Source organism: Pristis pectinata, chromosome 40 (assembly GCF_009764475.1).
Source record: "Pristis pectinata isolate sPriPec2 chromosome 40, sPriPec2.1.pri, whole genome shotgun sequence".
In the NCBI taxonomy this organism is placed as follows: Eukaryota; Metazoa; Chordata; class Chondrichthyes; order Rhinopristiformes; family Pristidae; genus Pristis; species Pristis pectinata.
The window spans coordinates 4,813,637-4,840,850 of record NC_067443.1 but is presented as its reverse complement, the minus strand read 5'-3'; the positions used below and the strand labels follow the sequence as shown (position 1 = coordinate 4,840,850).

Here is a 27,214-nt window from a genome sequence, read left to right as displayed (position 1 = left end):
CCTCCCACCGATGCTGCTCGACCTGCTGAGTTCCTCCAGAAGATAGTTGCTCCAGATTCCAGCATCTGCAGTCTCATGTCCCCAATTCGTATGTACCTGTATGGATGCTGGAAGCCACAAGGTTTGGATGGTGCTAGAGTTTACTTTTCAAATATAGCAACCAATTTCTGCAAAGCAAGCTCCTGAAAATAGTATAGTGATAAGGAGTTAACCAAGGCATAGATGGGGTGAGCTGGGACAGTGGATTAACCATGTAAATGTCACTGAAGTAGCATTTAATAGACGAGTATACAAAAGGTGAAGCAGAAGTTCTCTCCAGCTTATGAACATCTGACTTGTGTATAGCCCGTACACATGAACGAGTGTTTGGGAGACCGATGGGATGGATTTGCCGGCTGCTGCCAGGTGGGAACTCAGTTTCCTGCCACATTTCTGACTTGTGAACTGTTCGGATTAAAAACTGTTCTCAGAAAGGGAGCCCTATTGTGAACTGGAGAGGACCTGTAATAACCAAAACAATGAACCAACCGAGGCAAGGTGTCATGTGTACATTTTACCATACTAAATAAACAAATCACAAAACAATTTGCAACTAAATATCTTAAGCATATTTATTATCTTCCACAGAATATGCAAATTAAAGTTTTGAATTTCAAACATATATACAAAAATATAAATGTGAAAAAATAGCTTTGAAAATTCCCGCAGAAGCTGGAATCAAAACCTCATACAAATCTTGATCGATAGGTAATCGATATTCTCCTCTATACAGTTAATATGTATATAAATCTCTATATAGATTTTGTATAAATCTCTTCAGTTAATATTGATTTTTAAATTTATATACGAGCAAGTCTTGGCAACAGGAAGAGTGTGAAGTAGAAACACGAGACATATTTACATTTAATGTATACACAGTATACTTGCAGTTGATACCATAGCAAAGATATACTATAAAACTGGTGTACAAGTCTACTTTCTGGGTATTTTAGGAAGGGGCCACCTGTATACGAGCATTCATCTGATAAAATTAGGGAAGGTTGAATTATTCTTAAGAAACACTGTCATTTGATGTCTGTATTTTCATCTTCATTCATAAACTCAATCACATGAGACAATGAAATTGTGAAAGACAACATACAAAGTGGAATAAATAGATTTCAAAACCTGAAATTATTTATATTTTAACTGGTGATCTGGATAACAGCGAGATGTTAAGCCCAAGAAAAGCGTTTTCCCAAAACTAAAGTTACCAAAGGAGCCAGCTGCTTATTAATTGCTTGAGAATTATACAGGTGATTTTACTCCCTCTTTATCATCACACGGTTACCAAACCAGGCAACATCCAGCAAGATGACCGTGCTTCAGTCATTACCAACAATATAAAAGTAAGGCTTCTGTTTTTTTTCCCCATATATTATTTGTAAAACTGATCGTGGCTGACCTCAGAATTCATCATTAAACAGAAATTATCAACCTGTGAGCCCAAACAATATTGAAGAATAGTAAGATTGACGGAATGCTTGGTATTATTTTTTCCAAATGATGATTGGTGCTTCACCAGTCTGCCCCACCAGGACCCTGCAAGTTTTTACCATTCTGCATTAAACACTGAAATAAAGAAACTTTAAAAAAAAACTTTTGACACAAGAACCTTACCTGAAAGGGGGAAGTGAGGAGGGTAGGGGAAGGAATATATGATCTCAAAGAAAATAAGTAAGTCTGATTACTGCCATCACAAGGTCTTTACTGGCAGGAAGGGTGGATAGAGGTCATGGATCTGTACTGTGACTCACTTCACAGGCCTCCTAATTAGTCGAGACAAAGCAGACATCAGCCCCAAGTACCTTAATAACTCAAGTGCAAAGGAATCATTCAATATGGTGCAAACATGTCAAATCCTTTCCTGAAAGGTCAAAGTCAAGTTTATTGCCATCTGCACAAGTACATATATGCACAGGTGCAATGAAAAACTTACTTGCAGCAGCACACTTTAGTCAACATTTTCACTTGACTTATCCTGGCCAATATTTAATCCCTCAACTAACATTGCTAACACACATTACTCACTGCCCATCATGAGCACACTGCTGCCAGTGAGAGTTTGCTGTGTGGAAATAGGTTGCCTTACTTCCAAAGTTATGCCAATAACAGAAGTAGATCATTGATGGTAAAGCATTTTGGGACATTCCAAAGGGTGTGAAAAACGCTGTAGAAATTCAACTCTGCATTCCTTTTCCCTTGTGAAGTACTCTCACACCAGGTACACCCTTTCGTCTGCTGGAAACATCTCACCTTCTTGAGGAGGACATTGATTCATGTTAAGAATTCGTGAAGGGTGGGCACTTGCTAATGGTGATGCTGAGCTAGGCATTCCACTGTGGAGAGCATCTCGTTCAGACTCAAGCCAGCTTGCACACAGTTCTCGGGGGGGGGGGGGGGGGGGGGGGGCGCAACAAGCCCCTCTCTGTCAAATCGGGTAACACCACAGACCAGACAATTGGACAGAAGATGGAGCTTGAAAGAATGGTTGATACCTTCCTGTTGCAAGGTGTGACCACATGAACCTTCAAGGCTGTTCTGAGAATCCTAACCACCATGACCAATCCTCTACCTCAATTCCACTCCCATCTCTACCCCACCCCCCCCCCCCACCTTCCCCAATGCCCAACCTTGACGTCCAAGAATCAACTATCGCAGCCTTGATCGCATGCTGTGATGGAGCATCATCAGGTCTCTGGGGTAGACAGCTGTAAGATTCTCAACTCTGAAGCAATCTATCGTCATCTCAGTCCTCACTGGACAAGCTCTCAATTCCGAAATGGTGGATTCAGACCTATTTGTGGACTCTTGTAGAAATTGTCATGTTTGTCTAGATGTTGTGAAGTGTAATACTTTATTATCCAATTATATCTTTCATAAAAAGGTATGTACATTTTTGGAAGGTTGTTATTCTCTCCACTACTCAAGCTGCTTCTATTGGCTGCCGTATGATTGGTAAAACTCTTGCTGTTGAGGACACAAAGTGGGGAGGGGGAGAAGGTGGTGCTGGAGAGCAATTCCTGTCCCACTGCTGACGCCAGTAGATGCTGACATTTCAGTGCAGCACTGAGGGAACGCTGCACACTGTTAGAGCTACAATCTTCAGGTTGTGGTCAGAATGAGGATCCATCACCCTTTCACCTCGAGATCAAATGGTATAATTTTTAAAGAGTTATCTTGTGTCCTGATCAATATTTATGTTTAAGTCAACTTTATCCTAGCATTATCTGGCTACTTTCACATTGCTTATGGGAACTTGTACTACACAAATTAGCTATTGTACTTCCTACATTAAACAGTAACTACACTTTTTAAATAGGTAGTGAGCTGAATAGTCCTCCATAAATGTACTCATCTTTCTGTCATTCATTCTGAACAGTGCTTCATCTCGTGAGTCACAAACACTGGTGATGCCTTCATTGCTTGCTGTGTTCAAAAGGTGGGGGGGGTTGGGATAAAATGATATAGAATGTTAATACACCAGCTGAAGCACAAAATACAAATGTCAAATAATCCCCACAATTGAACGGGAAGCTATGGTATTTTCAAGTTTCCTGGTTAGAAACAGAGGTGGAATAAAATAAATCTTTCCCTCTTAACTTTCTCTCTCCTGAAGGCAGTTGCGTCCATTGGTATGATTTAAGGGGCAACATATTTACAGCAAGTGCCTATAAACTGGCAACTGCAGACATCTACTTCCTCTTCTTATAGACACCAAGCAGAAATAACTGCTGGAAGCTTCGGTTACTCAGTCAATAAAAGGCTTATGAAACACTTCAGACTTGTACCTCCCAACAGTACAACCACAGGAATCTGAGACTGACCGCACCCAGGGCTTCATTTTTTTTTAAAAAAAGATTTTCAAGCCACACCAATTTGGAATAAATAGCCTCCAATAAAGAGGCTGATATTGGTAATGTGTTAGCAGAGCTGACCAGTTAAAGGCGAGCACAGACACCCAAATGCAAGCACTCAAGTTGGATATAGGTGCAGATACAGGAAAAGGCACATAGGTTTCATTAGATTTAGCCAGATACAAACCCATCTATAGATATAGTAGAGAGACAGAGAATATAGCATCATGTACAGAAAAACATACAGAAAGATGGAACAGAGTATAGGCACATGACTACAGATACACATATCTGATGGGGTACAGATGACTCCAAGACCATTGCTTGGCAATATTGGCAGAAAATTTCTTCGCACTGAGTATGACTTCTATCCAAAGATACAATGAGTAAAGTGTGGGTTGTATTCACTAAAAGCTGGCCAATGTAGGTTGCTACTTGATAATTCTGAGGTCCAATCCTGCCTCTCACCGGCACCTTCATCCAATATTGTGGATTCAATGATAGGCAGGCAATTCTGCTCTGCCAGAACCACACAAGCAACACCAATATGGTGAAATCTGTGAGCACCGAGACCTTAGTTTTAATGGAGTCCACAGCTGGATTGTGGTGCCCCAGCTAAATTCTTATCCCTATCAAATCCCAGCTCATTCCAGGGTTGAGCACTGAGCTACTGCTCAAAATTCACGTTGAGAACCTACTCTTAGTCACCCTCTCTCACAATCTGCTCCACCCTGGATAAAGAAATACATACTGACATCTCCCCCAAACTTCTTCCTCCTTGCATCCCAACTCTCATCATCTCACCCCACTAAAGCTTAGCAGTGAGCTTGCAATTTCCTTCAACTGCACCTTCCCTTCCCGCTCATACATTAGGGCTGCCTGCAGTTAATACCAGGGACTGTTGAGGATGTAGCACTTGTACTCGAGTATTGAATGCTGGCCCGATCCAGGGTGATTCACATCCCTCGTGTCTGGCATCCAATTAAAAAAAAATCAGCTTTAACATTGCGACAATAAAATGAAGGATTTTGTTCCCACTCCCGGAACATTCACCTTCAAAATACATCCTAAGCCATTAAAATGAATACTTTTATCTATTCTGCATTCTCCCCTATAGACTTTCCTTTTTGTTCTCTCCTCCCTTCCCCCACCTCCCCCCCCAAAATTAATCCTCTAATTATCCTTGGTTCTGAAGAATAGGCTATTCTCTCCCCATGGATACTGCTTGACTTGTTGAGTATTCCCAGCAGTTTCTTTAATTTCATATGTCCAGCAACCACTCTATTTTATTTTTCTTCTTGTAACTTTATCTTTTCACCGTTTCTTCTTAACTCACTGTATTTTAGTAAATTCTACTTTTATTCTAACATAGCTTATTCTAAATTTAATAATCTACTTTTTCCCATTTTCATTTTTTAAGTTCTAGTTTGGAAGTGAGGTACACATCCATCAAACTATTCCCCAATTGATTGAGCAAAGTTCAAGGATTGACCATCAACTCCCAGCTACATGTGACAGACCAACAGTTGCCAATAGTCAGATCTTATCTACATTCCCTGATCAGTGGCAAGCACCACTCTGCAACAGAAATTGACAGTCTGGATTCACAGTGAAAGAGGAACTTATTCTCAATATGGCCATCTTCAAGGGTCAGTGGTGATGGGGGCTGGAAGATCCTTTTATATACTACATTACTTTCAAGTTGGAGGTCATTCGCTCAGTGAATGACCAGCAACCACTGTTAGCAAAAGAGAAAACAACACACTCAAGAGTGCTGTGCAGCCAAACAAAGATGGGGCAGACAGCATCTCTCACCATGTACAATAGGTAGAGATGAGAGAGACCACTAGATCTGAGTGGCCTGTCAACATATGGAATGGGTGCTGCCAGATATATATCTAATGACCTCCTTTAACACCAATTCCATTAGTACTCTCAGTCCTGGGAAAGCAAATTGCATACTGTGAGGTACCCAAGGATGAACCCTTTTTACCTCCCTATGGGAAGGGAATAGAAACTTGTTACAACATACTGACTAAAATGCAATATTTCCTATCAAAAGCAGGTAAATACATTTACTAAAAGTGGATTCAAAAAGCACAGTGCTTTGCATATGCAGATCATTTAAGAGAGGCTGATTTTCCACTGACAATGATCTTCTAGTCAAGTGAATCAGCAAGTAATGGTACTTCCTTTTGTACACACCAGTCACAGAGAGCGACAGAATGAACTGGTGAATTCCTTGCCTCCAAAAAGATCTAACAGGAGCTCGTCTGCAAATTGCTCTCGGTAATCAGCGACGTGATGGAGGAAGGATTGAACTTGCTTTCAAAATCGTCATCCGAACTGAGGTCATCATCTCTTAGATCCATGTTGGAACGAGTATTCTTCCGCCTGCAGAACGAACACAAGTGGAGCAGTTATGGTCACCATTACTAAAGCCGTGAAGGGAGGCCGTTCAGAACATCGCACTTGCCTATCCAGAAAATACAAGAAGAGGTGGTGGCTATGCAGCCATACCTGATAGATGACCTGTTTCTTAACTCTGGTTTCCATTACCCTTGGTGCCCTGGCTGAACAGAAATAAACCTTGGCCTTTTAATAGACCACCAACTTCTCCAAAAAAAGTTACAGATTTTCATCACACTTGACATCAGCCTTAACATCACCTCTTGTTCTACACTCAGTCCCACCACTCTATCTGGTCACCTCCTTTATTCACCTTAAACACTTCCGTCAGATCGCTCCTCAATCTTCTACATTTGAGGAAATGAGCCCACTTTTACAATTCTAACCTCACAATTAAACCTTTTGGCCCCTAACATTTCTTCCCAGGCCAAAGCATTTTTGTGATTCAGTGCCCAGAATAGATTGGTAAAGTAAAAGAAATTAACTTTCTCACTGGGCTTTTGCATTAACTCTCCATCCCCATTTCAAATACTGAATGCCCTATAGATGATCATCTTCCCAGACTTGCAAGGAGGCCACAGTTATAGCTTGCATCCTGAAATACCAGGTCAATTAAGGAATTTGATATCGCCATCCTAAAACCTCAGGCACTCCAGAGATGAACACCGAAATCTAGGCTGGACACTCCAGTGATTAACTGAAATAGCACTGCACTGTTGTAGTCATCCATCTGCCTGCTGGGTGGCTCTGATTGCTCCTGTTGCAAAGTTCCAAAAATATTCTGGGCATTTCCAGTTCAGCCAATGCCACCTAGAGTAACAAGGTGCTTAGCTTGCCTTTGCTTGCGGAAGCTTGCTGTATGCAAACCAGCTGCAGGGTTTGGCTCCAACATTACCCTTTCATTCATAATTCACTGAGCATGAGGCACATTGGGTTGGCCCAAGGATGTGAACTGCATTAAACAAATACACAATTTCCTTCTGAATCTGGACGAATAGTGACTTATCAACATGTTAAAATTGACCCTATCGTCTGCTGTCAAATATGGGAATTGTTCATTATATATTTCAGTTAATCTTCAGACAAAAACTCCAGATGATACCCAAATGGGCTTCAGCAGCTGGTGATCGATTGTGAACACCTTCTATTGCGCCAAGTAGCAGCTGATGAACAAAATGGTCCAGGTACACTCAAGCTTAAAAGGGAATAGCTAATTTCCCACATCAGGAGTGTCAATATTTATCTTCTAAACATCACAAGAACAGATGATTTCTTGGTTGTTTTTGGGTGCTTAATATATGCAAGTTGATTGCTGGTTTCACACATAATAATGACTACACTTCAGATGGATGTCACTGATCTTCAGGACATTATAAATGCAAGTTTTTCCTTCTGTATCCTGACCTATATTTTGAAATACCTGTCCAACTTCATTTTACACAATCTTTCTCTGCCATAATGACAACAACATGCCATTCAGTGAACGTCAAGCAGTATTGCTTTTACTAATCCCAATAACATAAGTCAGGCTGCAACCAACTTCAGAACTGAGTTAACCAGTTAGTACTTCTTGCATAGAGGGGCATCAAATAAAACGACAAATTCAGAAGCATCTGTCAAGTTTGTGGTTCAACAGCAAGCTAACAGTACAAGTGCCTGTAACCAGGCAGCAGGCTGGTAAATTGGTTATGAAGTTATTTTTAAGCAGTGTGTAGAATAGTAATCTATGGAGGTGTAAGTAGCATTACTGTTGAGAGTGCTTGCAGAATTACAGCGTGGGCCTGTGCGAGCTAGTCACGAAACAAAAAAAAGTTACTCACTTCTCGCTTACAGTGGAACTGCCTAGGAGGGGGAAGAAGAACAAGGAGAAGAGGGTTTACAATCTGCTTGTTGTATCAGAACCAAGAGACAAGTGCCCCCACAAAAGTTTACAAACTAGAAGTGGGTGACAGATTGACTTGCCTTTCATAGGAATAGTAGGCCATTCAGCCCTTTGAGTCTGTTCCGCCAATCAAAAAGATCACGGCCAATCTGTTATTGACTAGGAAAGGCTCTAGGAATTTTCACTCATCAGTTAAAGGGGAAGCAGATTGAATGTCAACTATCCCAATGGCATCTGGTAACCTCAGTCAAATGGTCCACTTTCACTTCAGTATAGAAAATGGCTGTCGCAAAGGTGGCAGTGCACTGCAGCCAAATTGACTGTGCACTGGACCTCAACCACCCTGACTGGTTGTGTTAAAAGTGGATAGTTCTCTTCTTCAGTATCCAGTAACTTCAAAAGTAGCCATAGAGCTCCCCCACCCCATTTGAGGAGCACAGAAAATTACAGCACAGTACAGGCCTTTCAGCCCACAATGTTGTGCCAACATTTTATCTTGCTCTAAGATCTATCTAACCCTTCCCTCCCACACAGACACATGAATGACAGAGAAATGGAGAGCTATCTCTTAAATGTCCCTAATGTATCTGCCCCCACAACCTCTGCCATCAGTGCGTTCCACGCACCCACCACTCTCTGTGTAAAAAAACTTACCCCTGACATCCCTCCTTATACCTTCCGCCAATCACCTTAAAATTATGCCCCCTCATGTTAGCCATTGTTGCCCCGGGAACGTCAAATGCAATCAGTAGGAGTTGTACTTCCTGCTTTTACAAGTTGCCAGGGCAACTTAACTTACAGATCACCTCCCAGTATCATAATTGCCAGGTTAGTTGTCCAATGTTTAAACAACAGCTATTAGATATGCAAGAGTGCTCAGTGGCAGCTTGCCAACCCCCCCCACCTCATGTAAAAAATTTAAATAAGCTCATCATTGGGAGGGGACCCTGTCAAATTTTTATTCATATTCCTCAAAAAGCTTGGTAATACCAATAAATATCAACCTCAACCACAAACGGACTCATTGATTAAAATCACAGGGTCAATCCCTGCTTTATGATGGGTTTGTTAAGTTCAGCAAGAGTGCTGCAACACCTCAGCTTCCTTCAGCTTGGGAAGGGAGGTGTGGAGAACATTTCTTGGGGTTCCTGCTGTAAACTGTGCATAGTATGTAGTAAATTGAAGAAAGAAACTCTCTGTAGTCGTATAGCCAAAAGCTCTGTGATATTCCAAGAACTCTCAATTGTGAAGTGTGGTAATTGTGGACCCTGCACTCCAGCACAATGACAGTGTTTTTAGGAGAGGAAGCAATAACATATGTAGGAGCAGAAATCTATAATGAGGAGCAGATACCAACTCTGGTATTTTCCTTTAAACTGATTTCTTGCAGAAGACCATGATGGGTGGTGCAGCAGCTTCAGACTGCTGTGCTTCTGCAGAGGATAAAGAGATCAGCTGCTAACTACAGAGAGGAAATAAATCAATAAGTCATACATGGGTCTCTGGATCCAGCAACACCACATTACCAGTCCTAGCAACCTTGTTTTTCTCTTTGCACTGTACTGCTGCCGCAAAACAACAAATTTCACATCATCTCAGTCAGGGAGAATAAATCTGATTCTTTAGCTGCCTTCTAGTGGAAACAATCGCGAGAATGAAAGCAAAACTGCATTTAAATCTCTCCCCTTTTTACTTAAAGAAGCAAGAACAATTTATATACAAACAGTTTGGCTGTTACTAGTCTAGTTCAGACTCAACTACAGTAAAACTACATTAATCTGCTCTCTGACCATTCGGAAATCCTGATGATTTGGCATCTGGCTCATCAGGTAATGTTTGCTGTGCTCCCATTCAACTCACTGGGATTGCATTCCCTCTCAATTGTCCCGAATCCTGTTTACAGTGCTCCCTTTAAACTTATCTAGTTCGTAGGGAAATTTTATTATAATACTGTGTAACATCTAAAATGTGTTGGGTATTAATAGAAGTAACATCCAATAGTCTGGAAAATTTGTTAATCTAGTCACAAAGTTCCAAGTGTGACGGATTATTGGAGTTTTAATGTATTCATTTGGGCAAAAATACAGTGTGCCCAAATTGACTGATGATATAATCCCAGATGGAAAAGCAAACTGTGAGAAGGGTGCAAAGAGCCATATACACAGGCTAAGTGAGGGGCATGGAGGTGGCATGTGGAGTACAAGATGGGAGAATGTGAGGTTATTCACATTGGCAGAAATACATTTTATAAGTGGTGAAAAATTAGTGAGTGCAAAGGGGGACCTGGTTGTGCTGGCTCATAGAACCATAGAAAACTCACAGAAAATAAACATGAAGATACAGCAAACAAAAGACGTCAAATAGTATGTTGGTCTTGATTGCGAGAGGGTTGGAGTACAAGGGGAAAGAGGCATTGTTGCAATTACACAGGGATTTAGCAAGACTACGCCTGTTGGTGCAGCACAGATTCAATTTACTGTTTCGTGCCCTGGAGGTTGGTGAGTATGCGCAAGATTAATATCCGTGGATTTTTGCACAGTAAAGGAATCAGAGGACATGGAGTAATGGAGGAATGTGACCATGAAACAAAGGATCAGCTGTTTTAATTGACAAGGTTATCTCCAGGCACCATATGTACAAGGACCCAGGAGGCCATTCAGCCCATCAGATTCATGCGAGGTCACAGAGGAGCATTCCCATTAGTCTCATTTCCCCTCACCTTATCACCATATTATTCCCTCTCACACAAGCTTATCAACTCCCCCTTTGGTTCTTTTTGCCATTAACCTACAGTAGGGGGTAATTTGCAGTGGAAAAAAAATTCAACCTACCTCCATGTCTTTGGGATGTGGGAGGAAGTGGGGGCACCCAGAGGAAACCATGAAGAGAATGTGAAAGCTCCAACACAGATGAACCCAAGGTCAGGATTGAACCTGGGTCTATAAGCTACGAGGTTGTAGCAGCACTTATAGCTGTGCCCCTCCTAGTTTTCTTATGTTCAATGACTACAATCATGCACCTCCAGCTTCCAGTGCAAATGGCTGCATCAGCCAAATCAGAAAACACCAGGAAGGTAGGTCAAGTTTCTGATCTTCTGGGGCTCTTAGCAACACGGAGGACCAGTCTCTGACCTTGAGGGAGACAAGAGACTGCAGATGCTGGAATCTGGAGCAACAAACAATCTGCTGGAGGAACTCAACAGGTCGAGCAACATCTGTGGAAGGGAAGGAATTGTTGATGTTTCAGGTCAAAACCCTGCATCAGGACACACAAACCTGAAACATCGACAATTTCCTCCCTCCCACAGATGCTGCTCGACCCGCTGAGTTCCTCCAGCAGATCGTCTGAACTTTGAGGGGTTGGGAACAATGCCTCTGCCTCCACCCCCACCCCACTCTCACTGGACTAAAGACCAAAAGAGAGAATAAAATGAATATTAACACGAAGAAACAGTAAAGTTTATATTCCCCAAGTATTAAAACATGAACAATGTTACTGTATGCTACTTGCATGACGCAAAATTTTAAGCTAAAACAAGGATGGATTACAAACTTGAATAATAGTGTGCAATACCTCTGGCTGTCACATATTATCATCCCTGACTCCCCTTCCATATCAATTCATTAAGTCACATATCAACTGAGACAAGTCTTCACAGAAATCATTAAATTTTAAAGCTCTGATTACATTCATAAGCTAACTGTTCAATAATTTAATGACTTCTCGCCTTCCCTTCCCACACACAAAAGGACACCTTATCTTTTGAAGACAGCCAGTGCATCACTGTGCGTTCCTCCAAACTGCAGGTATCGAGTCTGTGGTTTCAAAGAGATACTTTATTCACCTCTCAGGATAATTAATCCAAGATTAATCAATCTAATTAATCCAAGATTTGCCACTTTAACCTCTTGATTTACTGCCAGGTCCGAGGGCCTAAATGGCTGACTTCTATATTACTCTCTGCTGTGGTCTTAGTTGACAGTCTGAAAAGACTGTCAAGTTTTGCCCAGAGGCCATCTTACCAGACGTCTTTTTCCAAGGACTTAATCCGATTCTGCAGTTGTTCGTTGACCTCGTGTACTTCCTCCAGCTCCCGCAGACTTTTCTTCCGTGCAGCCTCCAGCCTCTCGATTTCCTCCTCTGCTTCGTCCACTTGTCGCTTCAGGGCCTTCACTCGCAAGGTCAGCTGCATGGGGCAGGGGGTGGGGAGAAAGAGGCAAAACTGACAATAAACAACTTACTGTAAAATAAAAACTATTTTACCAGCTTCCTATTTGCAAATATTTAGAACACAGAAAACCTACAGCACAATTCAGGCCCTTTGGCCCACAAAGCTGAGCCGAACATGTCCCTACCTTCGAAATTACTAGACTTACCTATTTTTCTAAGCTCCATGTACCTATCCAAAAGTCTCTTAAAAGACCCTATCGTATCCGCCTCCACCACCATTGCCAGCAGCCCATTCCACGCACTCATCAAAAAAAACTTACCCCTGACATCTCCTCTGTACCTACTCCCCAGCACCTTAAACCTGGGTCCTCTTGTGGCAACCATTTCAGCCCTGGGAAAAAGCCTCTGACTATCCACATATGTTTAATGTTTAATGACTGCCCAAACATTACTTAGGTCTGGTGCTAAACCATGCAAATTCATTTTGTATTCTGCAAACTGCATTCATATAATAAATTTTTAAAAAAAGCAAATCGATCCTTTATTTACCAATGCATGGACTATTACAATGACAGAATGGCATGAATGTATGCTGGGCTGTTCTGATGAAGCAATAAAGATGACAGAGTTATGACTAGTTCCTTTTCTTCCTCTGATGCAGGTTCTTGCATGTTCCCTCCCCAAAAGGGTTGTTAACACCTCCTGCTACACTTACATGCCCACTATGATTCTGAGGAGTACCGTGGTACTGCAGGTCTTCCTAGGAACTTCCCATAGAAAAGAATTCATTCCCAGGAATACTTCCCTGCAAAATGGGCAACACCTTTCATAGCCTCATGGACACAAGACTGCAGATGCTGGAAATCTGGAGCAACTCACAAAAAGCTGGAGGAACTCAGCGGGTCAGGCAGCATCCATGGAGGGAAATGGATGGATGCTGCCTGACCCGCTGAGTTCCTCCAGCTTTTTATGCGTGGCTCCACTTTCCGTGGCTTAACTCTTTGTGGTAGAAATTATATGTAACAAAAAAAGAGCAGTAAGGTGTCCATATGCCTTACCTCCCAAAAATCTCAGCTTTGAATAGGGTCAAGAGATCTTCGTGGATTAGTAACCCTCAGTGAAGATTTCTCTCTATTCCTTATTTTTTAAATTTAATTTCTTATGCCTTTATTTATGTCTGGAAAACATTACCTGATATGGTAGTGGAGGCAAATTCATTGGGGGCTTTTAAGAGGGGCTTGGGTGGGCACATGAATGAGGGGAAAATGGAAGAATATAGGCATTCTGTAGGTAGGAGGTACTAGCTATGTCGGCACAACATTGTGGGCCAAAGGGCCTGTTCTGTGCTGTATTGTTCTATGTTCTTGCTTAAAATAGTTGACCCATCTTTCCAAGATTATGGCCCTGAGCTATCCAGCCTGAGGAAATACTCAGCACCAACCCCCTCTTGAATTTTATACACACAGACCGTCCCTGGATAATGAACGAGTTCCATTTTTACAAATGTCCACAAGTCAGTTTTGCCCATTGGTCAGAAAGTACACAAACGTGACTCAATATGGTAACCATACCTCCATAGTATTGTAATGAATGGCATCAAAAGCACACAAGACTGGTAAGAAACTACTAAAAGTGGAGAGAGATGGGAAACTAGTTCCATTGTTCATAGTAATGAACGCATGTCAAACTTTTGAATTTAGTAATACAATGGGAGCTCGTTTGTATGTAGGGTGTCTGTAAGTCAGGTGCTTGTAACCCAGGGACAGCCTGTATTATGCAAGTGAATGTTGTGAGCTGAGCTGAGTGATGAACTAATATCCTTTTGTTGTTATTGTTTTGGGGTGAACCCCTACCCAATACTCCTAATCCTCTATGAACAATGGTATGGGGTCCTCATCACCACCAGAACAATTTGGCTCTTGAGTTTACAATGTCACCTGGGCGACAGTAAATGTTTACTCTGGAGTTCAAACCAGATTATACACTCAATGAGTTTTAGGCCTAATTAAACAGCACCCACCATGAACTTGTGGGTGAAGGAGCCCAGACACAAATTCAAAGTAATAGGGTCGGGGTGGGGAATTATGAGGTAAAACTTTAAATACAGAATGGTTATGATCTGGAACTGATTTTTGATTCTACTTTCACCAACCTTTCAATCAAGGCTTTGAAAAAGGTCTGAATAGCCAATTCAAAATGCAAACAATCTGCAGGGCTACTGAGAAACAGCAGGAGACTCAAAGAGCAATGTGGTACCGTAGGTAGCACTGCTGCCACACAGCTGCAGCAACACAGATTTGATCCTGCCCTGGACACAGGATGTTGGAGTTTGCCCTGAAGTATTTTTACTTACAAATATGACAGCCATTTCACACTGTGAGGTCCCAATACCTGCAATTTATGTTAATCTAGTTCCGTCTACACTTCGCACTGCCTTGGGAAAGCAGCTAACATAATTAAGGAGCCTTCCCACCTTCTCCCTGTGACTGTGGGTTTCCCCAGGTGCTTCAGTTCCCTCCCACATCTCAAAGATGTGTTGATGGGTTCATTGCCTACTGAAAATTATTCTGAGTGCAAGTGGGTGGAATCGAAGGGGACAGAATAGATTACAGGGAAATAAGTGGGGGAATGGGACTGATGGGAATACTGCGAGAGCTGGCTTGTATCAGTGGGCAAAATGGCTTCCTTCTAGGTCTTATAAAAATATGAAATATGAATAGATTGTTCCATAAGGAGCCAGCATGGACTTTGTAGACAGAATAGTCTCCTCCATTGTTGTAAAGATTCAATGATCTTTCACCATGGGCAGAGAGAAGCCAAGGAGAATTAACTCCTCTTGAAAACTACTCCATCTCCTTCCAAAAAACATACCTGGTCCTTCTCATCGGAGACATGCTGCCTCTCATCGTCAAGCTGAATGGTCAGTTCCTTTACCTTCCTCTCCAGTTTGCGATTCGATGTCTGCAGAATGCTTCGCTCCCTGTTAATGTGAGGTGGAGAGAGAAGGGACACTATTGAGGAAAAGATCATCTGCAAGTCATCTTACTATCAGGTTCAAATTAACAAAGATTCTTTGTACAGGAAAGTTAAATTTTATAACAGCAAACCAATCAGAAGTGCCCTGAAGTATTTTTACTTACAAATATGGCAGCCATTTCATACTGCGAAGTCCCAATATCTGCAATTTATTTAACATTAATTTAGTTCCATCTATACTTCCCGCTGCCTCAGGAAAGCAGCTAACATAATCAAGGACCCCTCCCACCCCAGTCAGTCAATCACTCTTCTCCCCTCTTCCACTAGGCAGAGGATACAAAAGCCTGAAAGCACAACCACCAGACTCAAGGACAGCTTCTGTTCTCAGACTCTTGAACAGACCTCTCACATGCTAAAGGATGAACTCCTGATCTCCCAATCTACCTCGTCGTAGCCCTTGCACTTTGTCTACCTGCAAGGCAATTTCAATGTAACTGTAACACTATATTCTGCATTCTGTTTTCTTTTCACTACCATGATGTAACTATGTATGGCATGATCTGCCTGGATGGCATGCAAAACAAAATCTTTGTACATGTGACAATAATAAACCAATACCAGTTTTGGTGCTGTTAGATGAAGAAGGAACACTGGCTGAAGCACCCAATGAACTTACCTTTCGAAAATATGTAGGTAGGGAAAGAGCAGGCGTGCCTGGTTCTATGACAATTAGGCTGTTGCCCTACCTTACACCTGTTCATGCAGTAATTCACGATTGGAACAGTTAGTCAAGGCTTTGGTTTACTGCCTTACTCAAGATTCTCATATTTCCTTACAACACAGGAAGCAGTGATGTGGCCCAGAATCTATACTGGCTCTTAGGGCAAGCTTATCCCCAGCACCCCCCCCCCCCCCATATATTTCCCTGTAATACATTTCTCACAAACCCATCTACTCCACTCTAATTCTCCTACCACCCATGTACACTAGAGGCCAATTAACCTATCACTGCAAGTCTTTGAGTTGCGGGAGGAAACCCATGTGGTCACAGGAAGAATGTGCAAACTCCACACAGACAGCATGAAGGATATGATTGAACCCGAGTCTCTGGAGCTCAGGCAGCGCCACCTTACGGTGCCGGCCTGCATTTCAAAATCAAAGCCAGATGATGGTAGTGTGCAACACAATGAAATTGGTAAATTGGTTTATTATTGTCACATGTACCAAGGTACAGTGAAAAACTTGGTTTTGCATGCCATCCATACAGATCATTTCATTCCAACAATGCATTGAGGTAATACAAGGGAAAATAACACCATGTAGAATAAAGTGTTACAGTTACAGAGAAAGTGCAGTGCAAGAAGACAATAAGGTGCATAATAAGGTAGATTGTGAGGGCAAGAGTCCATCTTATCGGACCAGGGCCCATTCAATAGTCTTATAGCAGTGGGATAGAAGCTGTCTTTGAGCCTGGTGGTACGTGTTTTCAGGCTTTTGTATCTTCTGCCTGATTTTTGGGGCGGAGCGGGGGGGGTGGGGTGGGTGGGAAAGAAGAGAGAATGTCCAGGGCTTTTTGAAGAAAAAGCATACAACACCCATTTTCAAAACCACTACCACAAACCATCCACTGGTATTTCAGGCAGTTAATTATGGAGCCTTCTTTCTCAATCATCAATGTATGTCTTAAGGCCACATATAATGACAGTGCAGAATAAAAAGGCATCAGTTTCCAGTCTGGATAGTTTCTGGATAAAAGCACAAACAAGGATACTCATGTGAAGCAAGTGGAATGGATCTGCAATATATTTGCCCAACCAGCTCCCAGAGAGCGCACACTAGATTTCTCACTTAGGATTGGCCAAGAGATGAGGTGCAGATTACATCATCAAATAATACATCCAAAAAAAGTGAACCGTGTGTTTTATAAAAGGAAACTGCCAAGATATACACAACATGCCAAGGTTGTGTTTCCTTTCAAAAAAAAAATTACATCCTGATCAAAATCAGGAATTTTCTTCTCCCAAGATGATAATTATGACTGCAGTTTAGTCTGACAGAGGATTTCACCTCTCTAAATAGCTGCTCTTCATTTGGAGCATTAATAGGTATCAGAAGGCTACCTGAAGGTGGGAAAGTATGTAGAAATACTGCACATCTCAGCCTGATAGGAGCCATATACCATGATAATAAAGACAATACAATAGTTCTCTAAAACACAACGATTCAGGAACAGCTTCTTCCCCTCTGCCAGATTTGTGAACGATAATGTACCCATGAACACAACCTCATTATTTTCTTTTTTGCACTATTTGTTTTTGTAATTTATAGATTTTAATGTCTTTGCACTGTAATGCTGCTACAAAGCAACAAATTTCACGTTGTATGTCAGTGATAATAAATCTGATTTTGATTTGGCAAAATTTCTGTCAATGGACATTAGGTTCATGGGACTTGCTGAGAGATTCCCTTTAATGTTTCCCTATATTGCAACTTTACTTCAAATGCAATTCCTTGCCTTTATTTGGGACAATTGTCATAGCAGGAGTTGGTGATTTGGCCCAATGAGTCCTTACAAGCATTTTGCAAGAACAATCCAGTTGGTCCCATTCCTGATTGTCCTGGGATTTCTTTTCCTTCACTTATCCAATTCCTTTCTGAGCTCTACAAGCCATAAACAAGTTATGCTTCTATAACTGATCCAAGCAGGGAATTACAGATCATTAAAACTCACTGGGTGAGAAAGTTTTTCCTCAAGCTATCTCGATACTTTTGCCCAACACTTTAAATTGATGTTCCTTGGTTTTCGACTGTTCCATCAATTGGACAGTTGCTCTTTATCCCAGAGGCTGTCAAAGTTCATATAAATGCAAGTTCATTCTTGACACACATGGCCAACCCACTTCCGTTCTTAGCATTAGGTGCAACAGCAACATGTGCCTATACTAGATCATATACTGGATCAGCAAGTTTGCTGATGACACTAATGGATCAGCAAGTTTGCTGATGACACTAATGGATCAGCAAGTTTGCTGATGACACTAAGATTGGAGGCACTGTGGACAGTGAGGAAGGCTTTCAAAGCTTGCAGAGGGATCTGGACCAAATGGAAAAACGGGCCAGAAAATGGCAGATGGAACTTAATGCAGACAAGTGCGAGGTGTTGCATTCTGGAAGGACAAATCAAGGGAGGACATACACAGTAAGTGATAGGGCACTGAGGAATGCGGAGGGATCTGGGAGTTCAGATACATAATTCCCTGAAAGTGGCATCACAGGTAGACAGGGTCGTAAAAAAGGCTTTTGGTATCCTGGCATTCATAAATCAAAGTACTGAGTATAGGAGTTGGGATGTTATGGTGAGGTTGTATAAGACATTGGTGAGGCCAAATTTGGAGTATCGTGTGCAGTTCTGGTCACCTAACTATAGGAAGGATATCAGTAAGATTGAAAGAGTGCAGAGAAGATTTACTAGAATGTTGCTGGGTCTTCAGGAGTTGAGTTATAGGGAAAGATTGAACAGGTTAGGACTTTATTCCTTGGAGTGTAGTAGAATGAGGGGAGATTTGATAGAGGTTTACAAAATTATGAGGGGTATAGACAGAGTAAATGCGAGTAGGCTCATTCCACCTAGATTAGGAGAGATAAGTACGAGAGGACATGGCTTTAGGGTGAAAGGGGAAAGGTTTAGGGGGAAAATTAGGGGAACTTCTTCACTCAGAAAATGGTGGGAGTGTGGAATGGGCTGCCATCTGACGTGGTAAATGCAGGCTCACTGTTAAGTTTTAAGAATAAATTGGATAGATACATGGACAGGAGAGGTCTGGAGAGTTATGGACTGGGTGCAGGTCAATGGGCCTAGCGGAATAAAGTTTCGGCACAGACTAGAAGGGCCGAATGGCCTGTTTTCCGTGCTGTAGTGTTCTATGGTTCTACTAGAAATCCAGTGACCGAGACAAATCTTGCTATGACAGCTGAGGAATTTAGCAAATTAAATAAATCTGGAATTTAAAAAAAACAAGTGGGTTCCCAACTGGATTGTCAGCAAAACACAGATGCAAGAGACTGCAGATGCTGGAATCTGGAGCAACAAACAATCTGCTGGAGGACCTTAGCTTGACCCGCCGAGTTCCTCCAGCAGATTGTTTGTTGCTGTCAGTAAAACTCTTCCAATTCACTAAGAATCTTTGGGGAAGAAATCTGATGTCCTTACCTGGTCTGGGGTATATGCGACTACAGACCACAGAATAATAGTTTACTCTGGAAGTGGCCCCAAAAGGTCACTCAGTCCAAGGGTTATCAGACATGGATATTAAACCCTGGTGTTGTCAGTGACATCGCTATCCTCTAAATGGGAATTTAGAGTCTGAAGTGAGCCTTTATCCTGCCTCAGCACTAAACATGAACCAGGAATTGGGGATTATTTCTTTTCAAAGCTAGTACCTTTCCTCTGACTGCAAACGATCCTCCAGCTCTCTGATTCGAGATTCAAGCTGAGGCAAGTTAGCATTCGGTTTCAGACTTCCTTCACTGTTTGCCAATCTGGCCTTTAGATCTTTATTCTGCAAAACAAAGAGAAACCAATGATATTTATGACATTGGAGACTAGACGAAGCATTGTCAGATTGTTGTTGCACCTCCCGAACATTGTGCTCCTTCACGTTCCACTGGGCCTCATCATCGAACCACCATCATGTGCATGCAGGGCATACAGAAACTTGGTCCAGCTCATGTGGGCACTGGAGATAAGACGATATTATCGGTTTATAATGTCATCACTACATTACACAGCATTCATAAACCTAGTGAATGGAACAGCATAAACCCAAATGAAAAACATATCATTACTATCACAACAGGATCACAGCCAATGGCAAGACCACTTGGCTTATAATATCTGGAGCCTTGAACAGATTAACCAATTTGTCTTGTTTATCTGAACAGTAGCTCCCACGCCACTGTGCTCTGGAACACATCATCCCTCAAAAGCCCTAGTCCTCACCTCTCTGGTTAGCTTTCTGCACATTGCTCATGTTTCCCCTGTAAAGCAATGCTGTTGTGAAACGTGCAACATTAAGTGGGTCTTGAATCTCCTTTTCTGTTATTGCATTATAGATCTGTGTTCAACCAATTCTGGCATCTCGTACCATCACAACACTCTTGCTTCACAACTGTCTTCCTAAGTCCCAAACCGGCAATTCCCTCCCTCAGCCTCCCAACCTCCTTTATGATGCTCTTTAACATCTCTGAATAAACATTGGGTTGGAGTTGTTTTGCAATGTTTCATAGCATTAAAGATGCTGCATAAATTGAAGCCATTAAACTTAACTGCTATCAGATTAGGCAACGCACCTGTCTCTCCAAAGAAATTTTATCACATTCCAGATCCTGCCTTGCAGCTCTTTCTTGCATCAGCTCACCTCTCAGTTGCTCAATCTGTTAATAAGGAAGGGAAGAAATTAAAAGAATGAACCACAGCCCTCATGACCGACACCAACCCCTGTACCCTGCAACAGATTTATTCAGAGCTCTATCACAAGGATCAGCTGGACAGAGAAAAAGATTCAAGGACTTACTCAAAGCTTCCTTGAAGAAATGCAACATCCCCATTGACCTCTGGGAACTTCTGCCCACAACAGCTCAAAAGTGGAGGAGCATTTAGGACGGCATTGAGAGCACACAGAAGTCCTCTAAGTGACGGTAAGAGTGCATCACCTCACAAACTGCCCACCTCCCCCTCAGCCATCTACCAGGCTCATCTGCTGATAAGAGGCAATAGATCGAGTGGACAGTCAGAGACCTTTTTCCCAGGGTGACAATGGCTAACACGAGGGGATAAGGTGATTGGAGGAAGGTATAAGGGGGATGTCAGGGGTAAGTATTTTTCCCCCCCCACAGAGTGGTGGGTGTGTGCAAGGCACTGCCGGCAGAGGTTGTGGGGGCAGATACATTAGGGACATTTAAGAGACTCTTAGATAGACACATGAATGATAGAGAAATGGGGGGCTATGTGGGAGGGAAGGGTTAGATAGATCTTAGAGTAGGATAAAATGTTGGCACAACATCATGGGCCAAAGGGCCTGTACTGTGCTGTAGTGTTCTAATCCACAGTTCTCACACTAATTAGCCTCCTCAAGAATCCACAAAAACAGAGTGGAAGCAAGTCATTCAAAGGATTACTGAAGAAAAAATTAATTCCAACTCGAGAAGAAATGCTTGCTTGGACCAACAGGGGTGACAGACACACTGGAAATAATCAGACATCAACCGTTCATAATGGTTCATGCATCTCTCCTGATGCATAGCATTTAACATTCCATAACAAGTTATGGGATAGGCAAATAACATAGCTGTAGATCAGTGTTGGTGGGCAAAGGAAAGAATGACGGGAAGGGATTAACCATAGATTCCCTGCCAGAGAGTGCACAGCTGAGAAACGTTTGGCAAGGATCGCATCAGGTGTAGTCTTGTCTCCTATTAAACTGCCTGCTAATTTTCTCTAAATTACTGCAATAATTGGCATGTGGTACTCAAGCTGATAGAAGCGGCCAGAACCCATAAAACTTCTTCCCCACCACACAATATAAAACATATGGCATTATAATGTAGGCCAATGTGAACTGCAAACCAAGCCATCCCTGACATGCATCAAGTCTCCACTTGCTTATATGTTTAACTACCCAGAAAAGTCAACAATATGCACAAAACCCCAATCATGCTAACATTCAACGAAGTCTTTATAAAAGCACCAAATTATACAGCAGACTAAGTCATACACACACAGCAAACATTTCCATTGGCACATCAAATCACCACGAGACAATCAGTACAAATCTCTAGACAAATTGAGCTGCCCTCATTTTAAGGGTCAGTACATTCAGTCAATTTTAACATTGAAGAGTGCATTACTAATCAAAGAACCATCAAGTAATTCAGTATAAAAAGCCCAATTAGCCTGTCGAATCGGCCACTCTCAGAAAACAATCCAATTAGAGCAACGCTTCAGGTCCTTCCCCATAATTATTTTTCTCTTTCAAGTATTTAACAAATTTCTTCTCTGATCCAATACTACCAATCTTTCAGGCAGTGCATTCTAAATGCTAGCCACTTGTTACATTAGTAGTTCCCTCTGGTTCTTTTGCCCATTACTTTAAATCTATGGCCATCAGCTAACAGAAAGTTTCTCTTTAAGGAAGGATGAATATACTGGGTCTTATTTCCCCTTGGGAAAAGGTGGCCAATTGTGACTTGACAGAGGTTTTTAAAATTATGAAAAGGTTTTGATGAAGTAGATACATAGAAAATGTTTCCACCTGAGGGAAAGATTATTACTAGAAGCTATCAATACAAGAGAGTCACCAAGACATCCATTGTGTATATCTATGTTGATTTAAGTTTACATAATTTACGTTTGTTATGTACCATGCTGCTGCTGCTGCAAAAAGCTAATTTTCATGGCATTTATGCATGCACATGACAATAAACTTGAATAAACTTCTTAACCCTGAGAATGTGGAACTTACTATTACCGGAAGTGGTTGAAGCAAACAGTAAAAATGCTAAGCAGCAAAAAAAACTGCAAGAACTAGATAGGTGAATGGGTTATTTCTATGCAATTATATTCCATGTATTTGTGTAGTTTAATTACATCCTTTGTGGTTTTGAACATCACTTTCGAGTAGCATTCCCTGCACTAAGGAATTTAGCTATACCAGTCAGGAATGACCTCGCAGTACACTGTTATCAGTCTTTTGAATGGACCTCTCACACTCTGAAGGATGAACTCTTGATCTCCTAATCTACCTCGTCGTGGCCCTTGCACTTTATTGTCTACCTGCACTACACCTTCTCTGTAAGTGTAAGACTATATTCTCGTTCTGTTTTCTTTTTATTATCTGTGTAATTATGTATGACATGATTTGCCTGGATGACACACAAAAGCTCAGTGGGATGTGAATGATCAAATGTCAAATGGTGGGTATTTGACATTTAGGTATGAAGGGAATGAAGGGATATGGGGTTAGTGCAGGAAAGTTGTACTGGACTAAACTATCAGCCATTATCTTTTTGAATAGTGGAGCAGGCACAAGGGGGCTTATTGCTTTAATACTTCATATTCCTATGAAAACATGAGCATTTGAATTATGAACTGATCACTCGACCCTTCTAAACAGCGCTGATTTTCAATAAAATCACAGCTGATCTGATCGTAACCTCAACTCTTGCCCAGGTAATCTTTCATCCTCATGCTTATTAAGAACTTATCTCCCTCTGCCTTAAAATATTCAAAGACTGCTTCCACCACCCTTTGAGAAAGAGAGCTCTGAAGGTTGATGGCCCTCAGAGAAAGAGAATAATTAAGTAGGTGACCCCCTGATCTAGATTTTCCCACAATAGGAAATATCCTCTCTACATCCACCCTATCAAGACTCTGCAGGATCTTCTACATTTCAATCAATTTCTGAACCCCAGCAGATACAAGCCTATCCAGCTTTTCCTCAGAAGCCATTACGCCCATTCCAAGTATCAGCATACCTTGGCCTCACCTTTTTAGTATGCATAATGAACTTTGGTTCATTTAGAATGGTTTCATTGTGACTACAGACAAGAGGTTAACAGGCTAGAATAAAAAGCATTTTGAGACTTATAGTTATCAATGGTTTACATGGGTGAATCGCAATGCAGTGGTGAAATTAGTAGAGCCACTGCCTCACAGCTCCAGACACACAGTTCAATCATGACCTCAGGAACTACCAGTGTGGAGTTTGCATGTTCTCCTTGTGACTGGGTGGGTTTCATCCAGGTGCTGTGGTTTCCTCACACATGCCAAAGATGAGCAGGCTAGTAGGTTAACTGTCCATTGTAAATTGACCCCAGCGTGTAGGTGAGTGGTAGAATCTATGATGGGAATGTGTATTATTTATTATTGTCACTTGTACCAAGATACAGTGAAAAGCTTTTGTTTTGTGTGCCATCCAGACAAATCATGCCATACATAATTACATTGAGATAATAAAAAGAAAAACAGAAGGCAAAATATAGCCTTTCATTTACAAAGGAAGTGCAGTGCAGGTAGACAATAAAGTGCAAGTGCAGGTAGATTAGGAGATCAAGAGTTCATCCTTTAGATGGTGAGAGGTCCATTCAAAAGACTGATAACAGTGGGATAGGTGTCCGAGTCTGGTGGTTCATGCTCTCAGGCTTTTGTACCTTCTGCCCATCAGGAGAGGGAATGACCAGGGTGGATGGGGTCCTTGATTATGTTGGCTACTTTCACAAGGTGGCAGCAGCAAGTATAGACAGAGCCAATGGAGGGGAGGCTGGTTTGTGTGACGGACTGGGCTGCGTTCACAACTCTGCAATTTCTTGCTGTTTTGGGCAGAACAGTTGCCATTCCAAGCTGTGACGCATCCGGATAGGATACCTTCTATGTTGCATCTGTAAAAATTGGGAAGACCCATCAGGGACATGCCGAATTTCCTTAGCCTTTGAGGCGTAGAGGTATTGGTGTGCTTTTTTGGGGGGAATAAAATGGTTTATGGTAGGATTAGCATAAATAAATCCTGATTGTCAGCATGGACTGTGGGCTGAAGGACCCATTTCCGTGCTGTACAACTCTAATATGAGTACCTAAGCAGCAGACAGCTTCTTCGGCAAGAATACAGGGAAAGTGCAGGGGAAGGGAGGCATGGGAAATTGGTAATTTTCAAAGGGCTCGAGGAGGTACAATTAACTGATCCCTCTTGTATGATTCCAACATGTGCCATCAGCTGCTTATGATGTACTCTTTCCTCAGAAATGACAACACAGCTGCTGCCTCACAGCTACAGCGACTTGAATCTATCCTGACCTCCGATGCCGCCTGTGTGGATTTTGCACATTCTCCTTGTGACCACGTGGGTTTCCTTCCTCCCAGGTGCAATGGGTTTCATCCCACATCCCAAAGATGGTAGACTAATTGCCCATTGTAAATTGCCCCTAGCATGGTGAATGACAGAATTTGAGGGTAGTTGATGGGAAAGTGTGGAGAATAAAATGCGACGAGTGTAGGATTAGTGCAGGTGGGTGTGTGATGGTTGACACAGATATGACGTGCCGAAGGGCCTGTTTTGGTGCTGCATGAATCTGATACGCTAAAGCCCTGGGACCTGAGCATGATTCAACATACCTGTGATGTCACAGGATGACATGTGGGTGTTGGCTGAATTGTCTGGAACTAGTAAAGAATTTTGGCAGTACTTCCATTCCTTTGAAGAGGATAATAAGTGAATACCACTTTGTTTTTAATTTGAGTGCACATTACATTGGTAGGATCTTGCTAGGTGGTCAGTCAGTGCAAATATATAGGCAGGGAAAATAATAACTTATTAACCACTGGGCAAAGTTCAGTGTTTTTTTTTGCTCCAGGCAAATGAAAATAAGTGACAGGGAAGGTCCCAGGTTTGATTCCCAGCTCATGGAATCAAATGACCTTGGTTGGGTCTGTCATAAGTGTGCTCAGAGCCATGGAATGAGTGGGGCGGGATGAGACCAAGCTGAGAGCCACACCTGATTAGTAAACCAGTGACGCTTGTTGGGACATGAAATAACTTTGCTGGTTGTAAGAAGCTACACAAGGAGTGCAATAAAAACAGGTGAGATTGCATCAGAGGACAGAGAAACAGCATTATCATTTCACACAAGAAGATTTTTCAATCAGAAGAACCGATTAGATAATTTTAGGGTATTGGTATATTATTGTCACTTGTACCGAAGTACAGTGAAAAACTTGTCCTTGCATACCGATCACACAGATCAATTCATTACACAGTGCAGTTACATTGGGTTAGTAGAGTGCATTGAGGTAGTACAGGGTAAAGTGTCACAGCTACAGAGAAAGTGCAGTGCAATGCAATAAGGTGCAAGGTCACAACAAGATAGATCGTGAGGTCAGAGTCCATCTCATTGTATAAGGGAACCATTCAATAGTCTTATCACAGTGGGGTAGAAGCTGTCCTTAAGTCTGGTGGTACGTGCCCTTCTTCTACCCGATGGAAGAGGAGAGAAGAGAGAATGATCCGGGTGGGTGGGGTCTTTGATTATGCTGGCTGCTTCACCAAGACAGCGAGAGGTAAAGACAGAGTCCACGGACGAATATTTTCAATTATGTAAAGAAATGATAGAAGCACAAGATAGGAGTAAAACAAAAGAGCCAGGAGAGGTGAGGAGACAGGCAAGGGCAGAAGCAAAGCCACTGGAAGTAACTTATACTGTCCTTAAATTACCCTGGTTAAATGGAAAGCATTCCAATATTAGATACTGAAATTTTTCAAAAGAACTTGTTTATAGAAACCAAGTGTGATATGAATTTCTTATTATATCTGGTCAAAGTGCAATCAAGAAAGTATTTTATTGTTCTTGGAATGCACTGATCAGGCTGTCAGGGATATTTGAAATCTCTTCCTCTACCTGTTCTCTACTCCTATTGATCCTCTCTGCTGAAAGATCAACACTGCTCTTCTCTTCTTCCAGTTCCAACTCCAGGCGCTTGACTTTATCCTGAAAGCAAGAGGAGAGAAGTAGAGTTACAAATAAGCTTCCTGCAGGACTCTGCCTCAAACATGGTCATCAAGAGACACTGGACTGGGACAGTACAGTGCAGTACACAGACCAACTCACCTGTCTAGTAGGGGTTGCAAAGCAACATGGTCTCTGCCAACCCCCACCACCCACCTTCCCAAAGGTTTTAAAAATACAGGAAACACCCTTCCATCCATAGCTACATGAGCAAAATCATTGTGTTTGGAAGTAGGGCAACAGTTTAAAGGAACATGTCTGGATCACAGCATTCACGTTGCTTGATAAAATCCCATCCTGATATTCAGTTCAATTGATTTCATGAGTC

At 42.0% G+C, this 27,214-nt stretch overlaps 2 protein-coding genes across 12 annotated transcripts in view; one reads left to right on the top strand and one right to left on the bottom strand.

Moving 5' to 3' along the window:
* pi4kb (phosphatidylinositol 4-kinase, catalytic, beta) overlaps nt 1–27,214 on the top strand; it is a 599,336-nt gene that overhangs the window by 17,285 nt on the left and 554,837 nt on the right. The window lies entirely within an intron of this gene.
* cgnb (cingulin b) overlaps nt 582–27,214 on the bottom strand; it is a 106,206-nt gene continuing 79,573 nt past the window's right edge. For 10 of the 11 annotated variants that reach the window (XM_052045815.1, XM_052045811.1, XM_052045814.1 and 7 more), the window contains 6 exons: nt 26,779–26,868; nt 20,683–20,766; nt 19,774–19,892; nt 15,229–15,337; nt 12,210–12,373; nt 582–6,290 (listed from right to left, as the gene is read on the bottom strand). In XM_052045815.1, coding sequence (XP_051901775.1) covers nt 6,155–6,290; nt 12,210–12,373; nt 15,229–15,337; nt 19,774–19,892; nt 20,683–20,766; nt 26,779–26,868 — 702 coding nt within the window. In that variant the 3' untranslated portion in view covers nt 582–6,154. Of the gene's footprint in view, nt 6,291–12,209; nt 12,374–15,228; nt 15,338–19,766; nt 19,893–20,682; nt 20,767–26,778; nt 26,869–27,214 lie in introns of those variants that run through there. The other variant, XM_052045823.1, reaches the window with a different exon arrangement.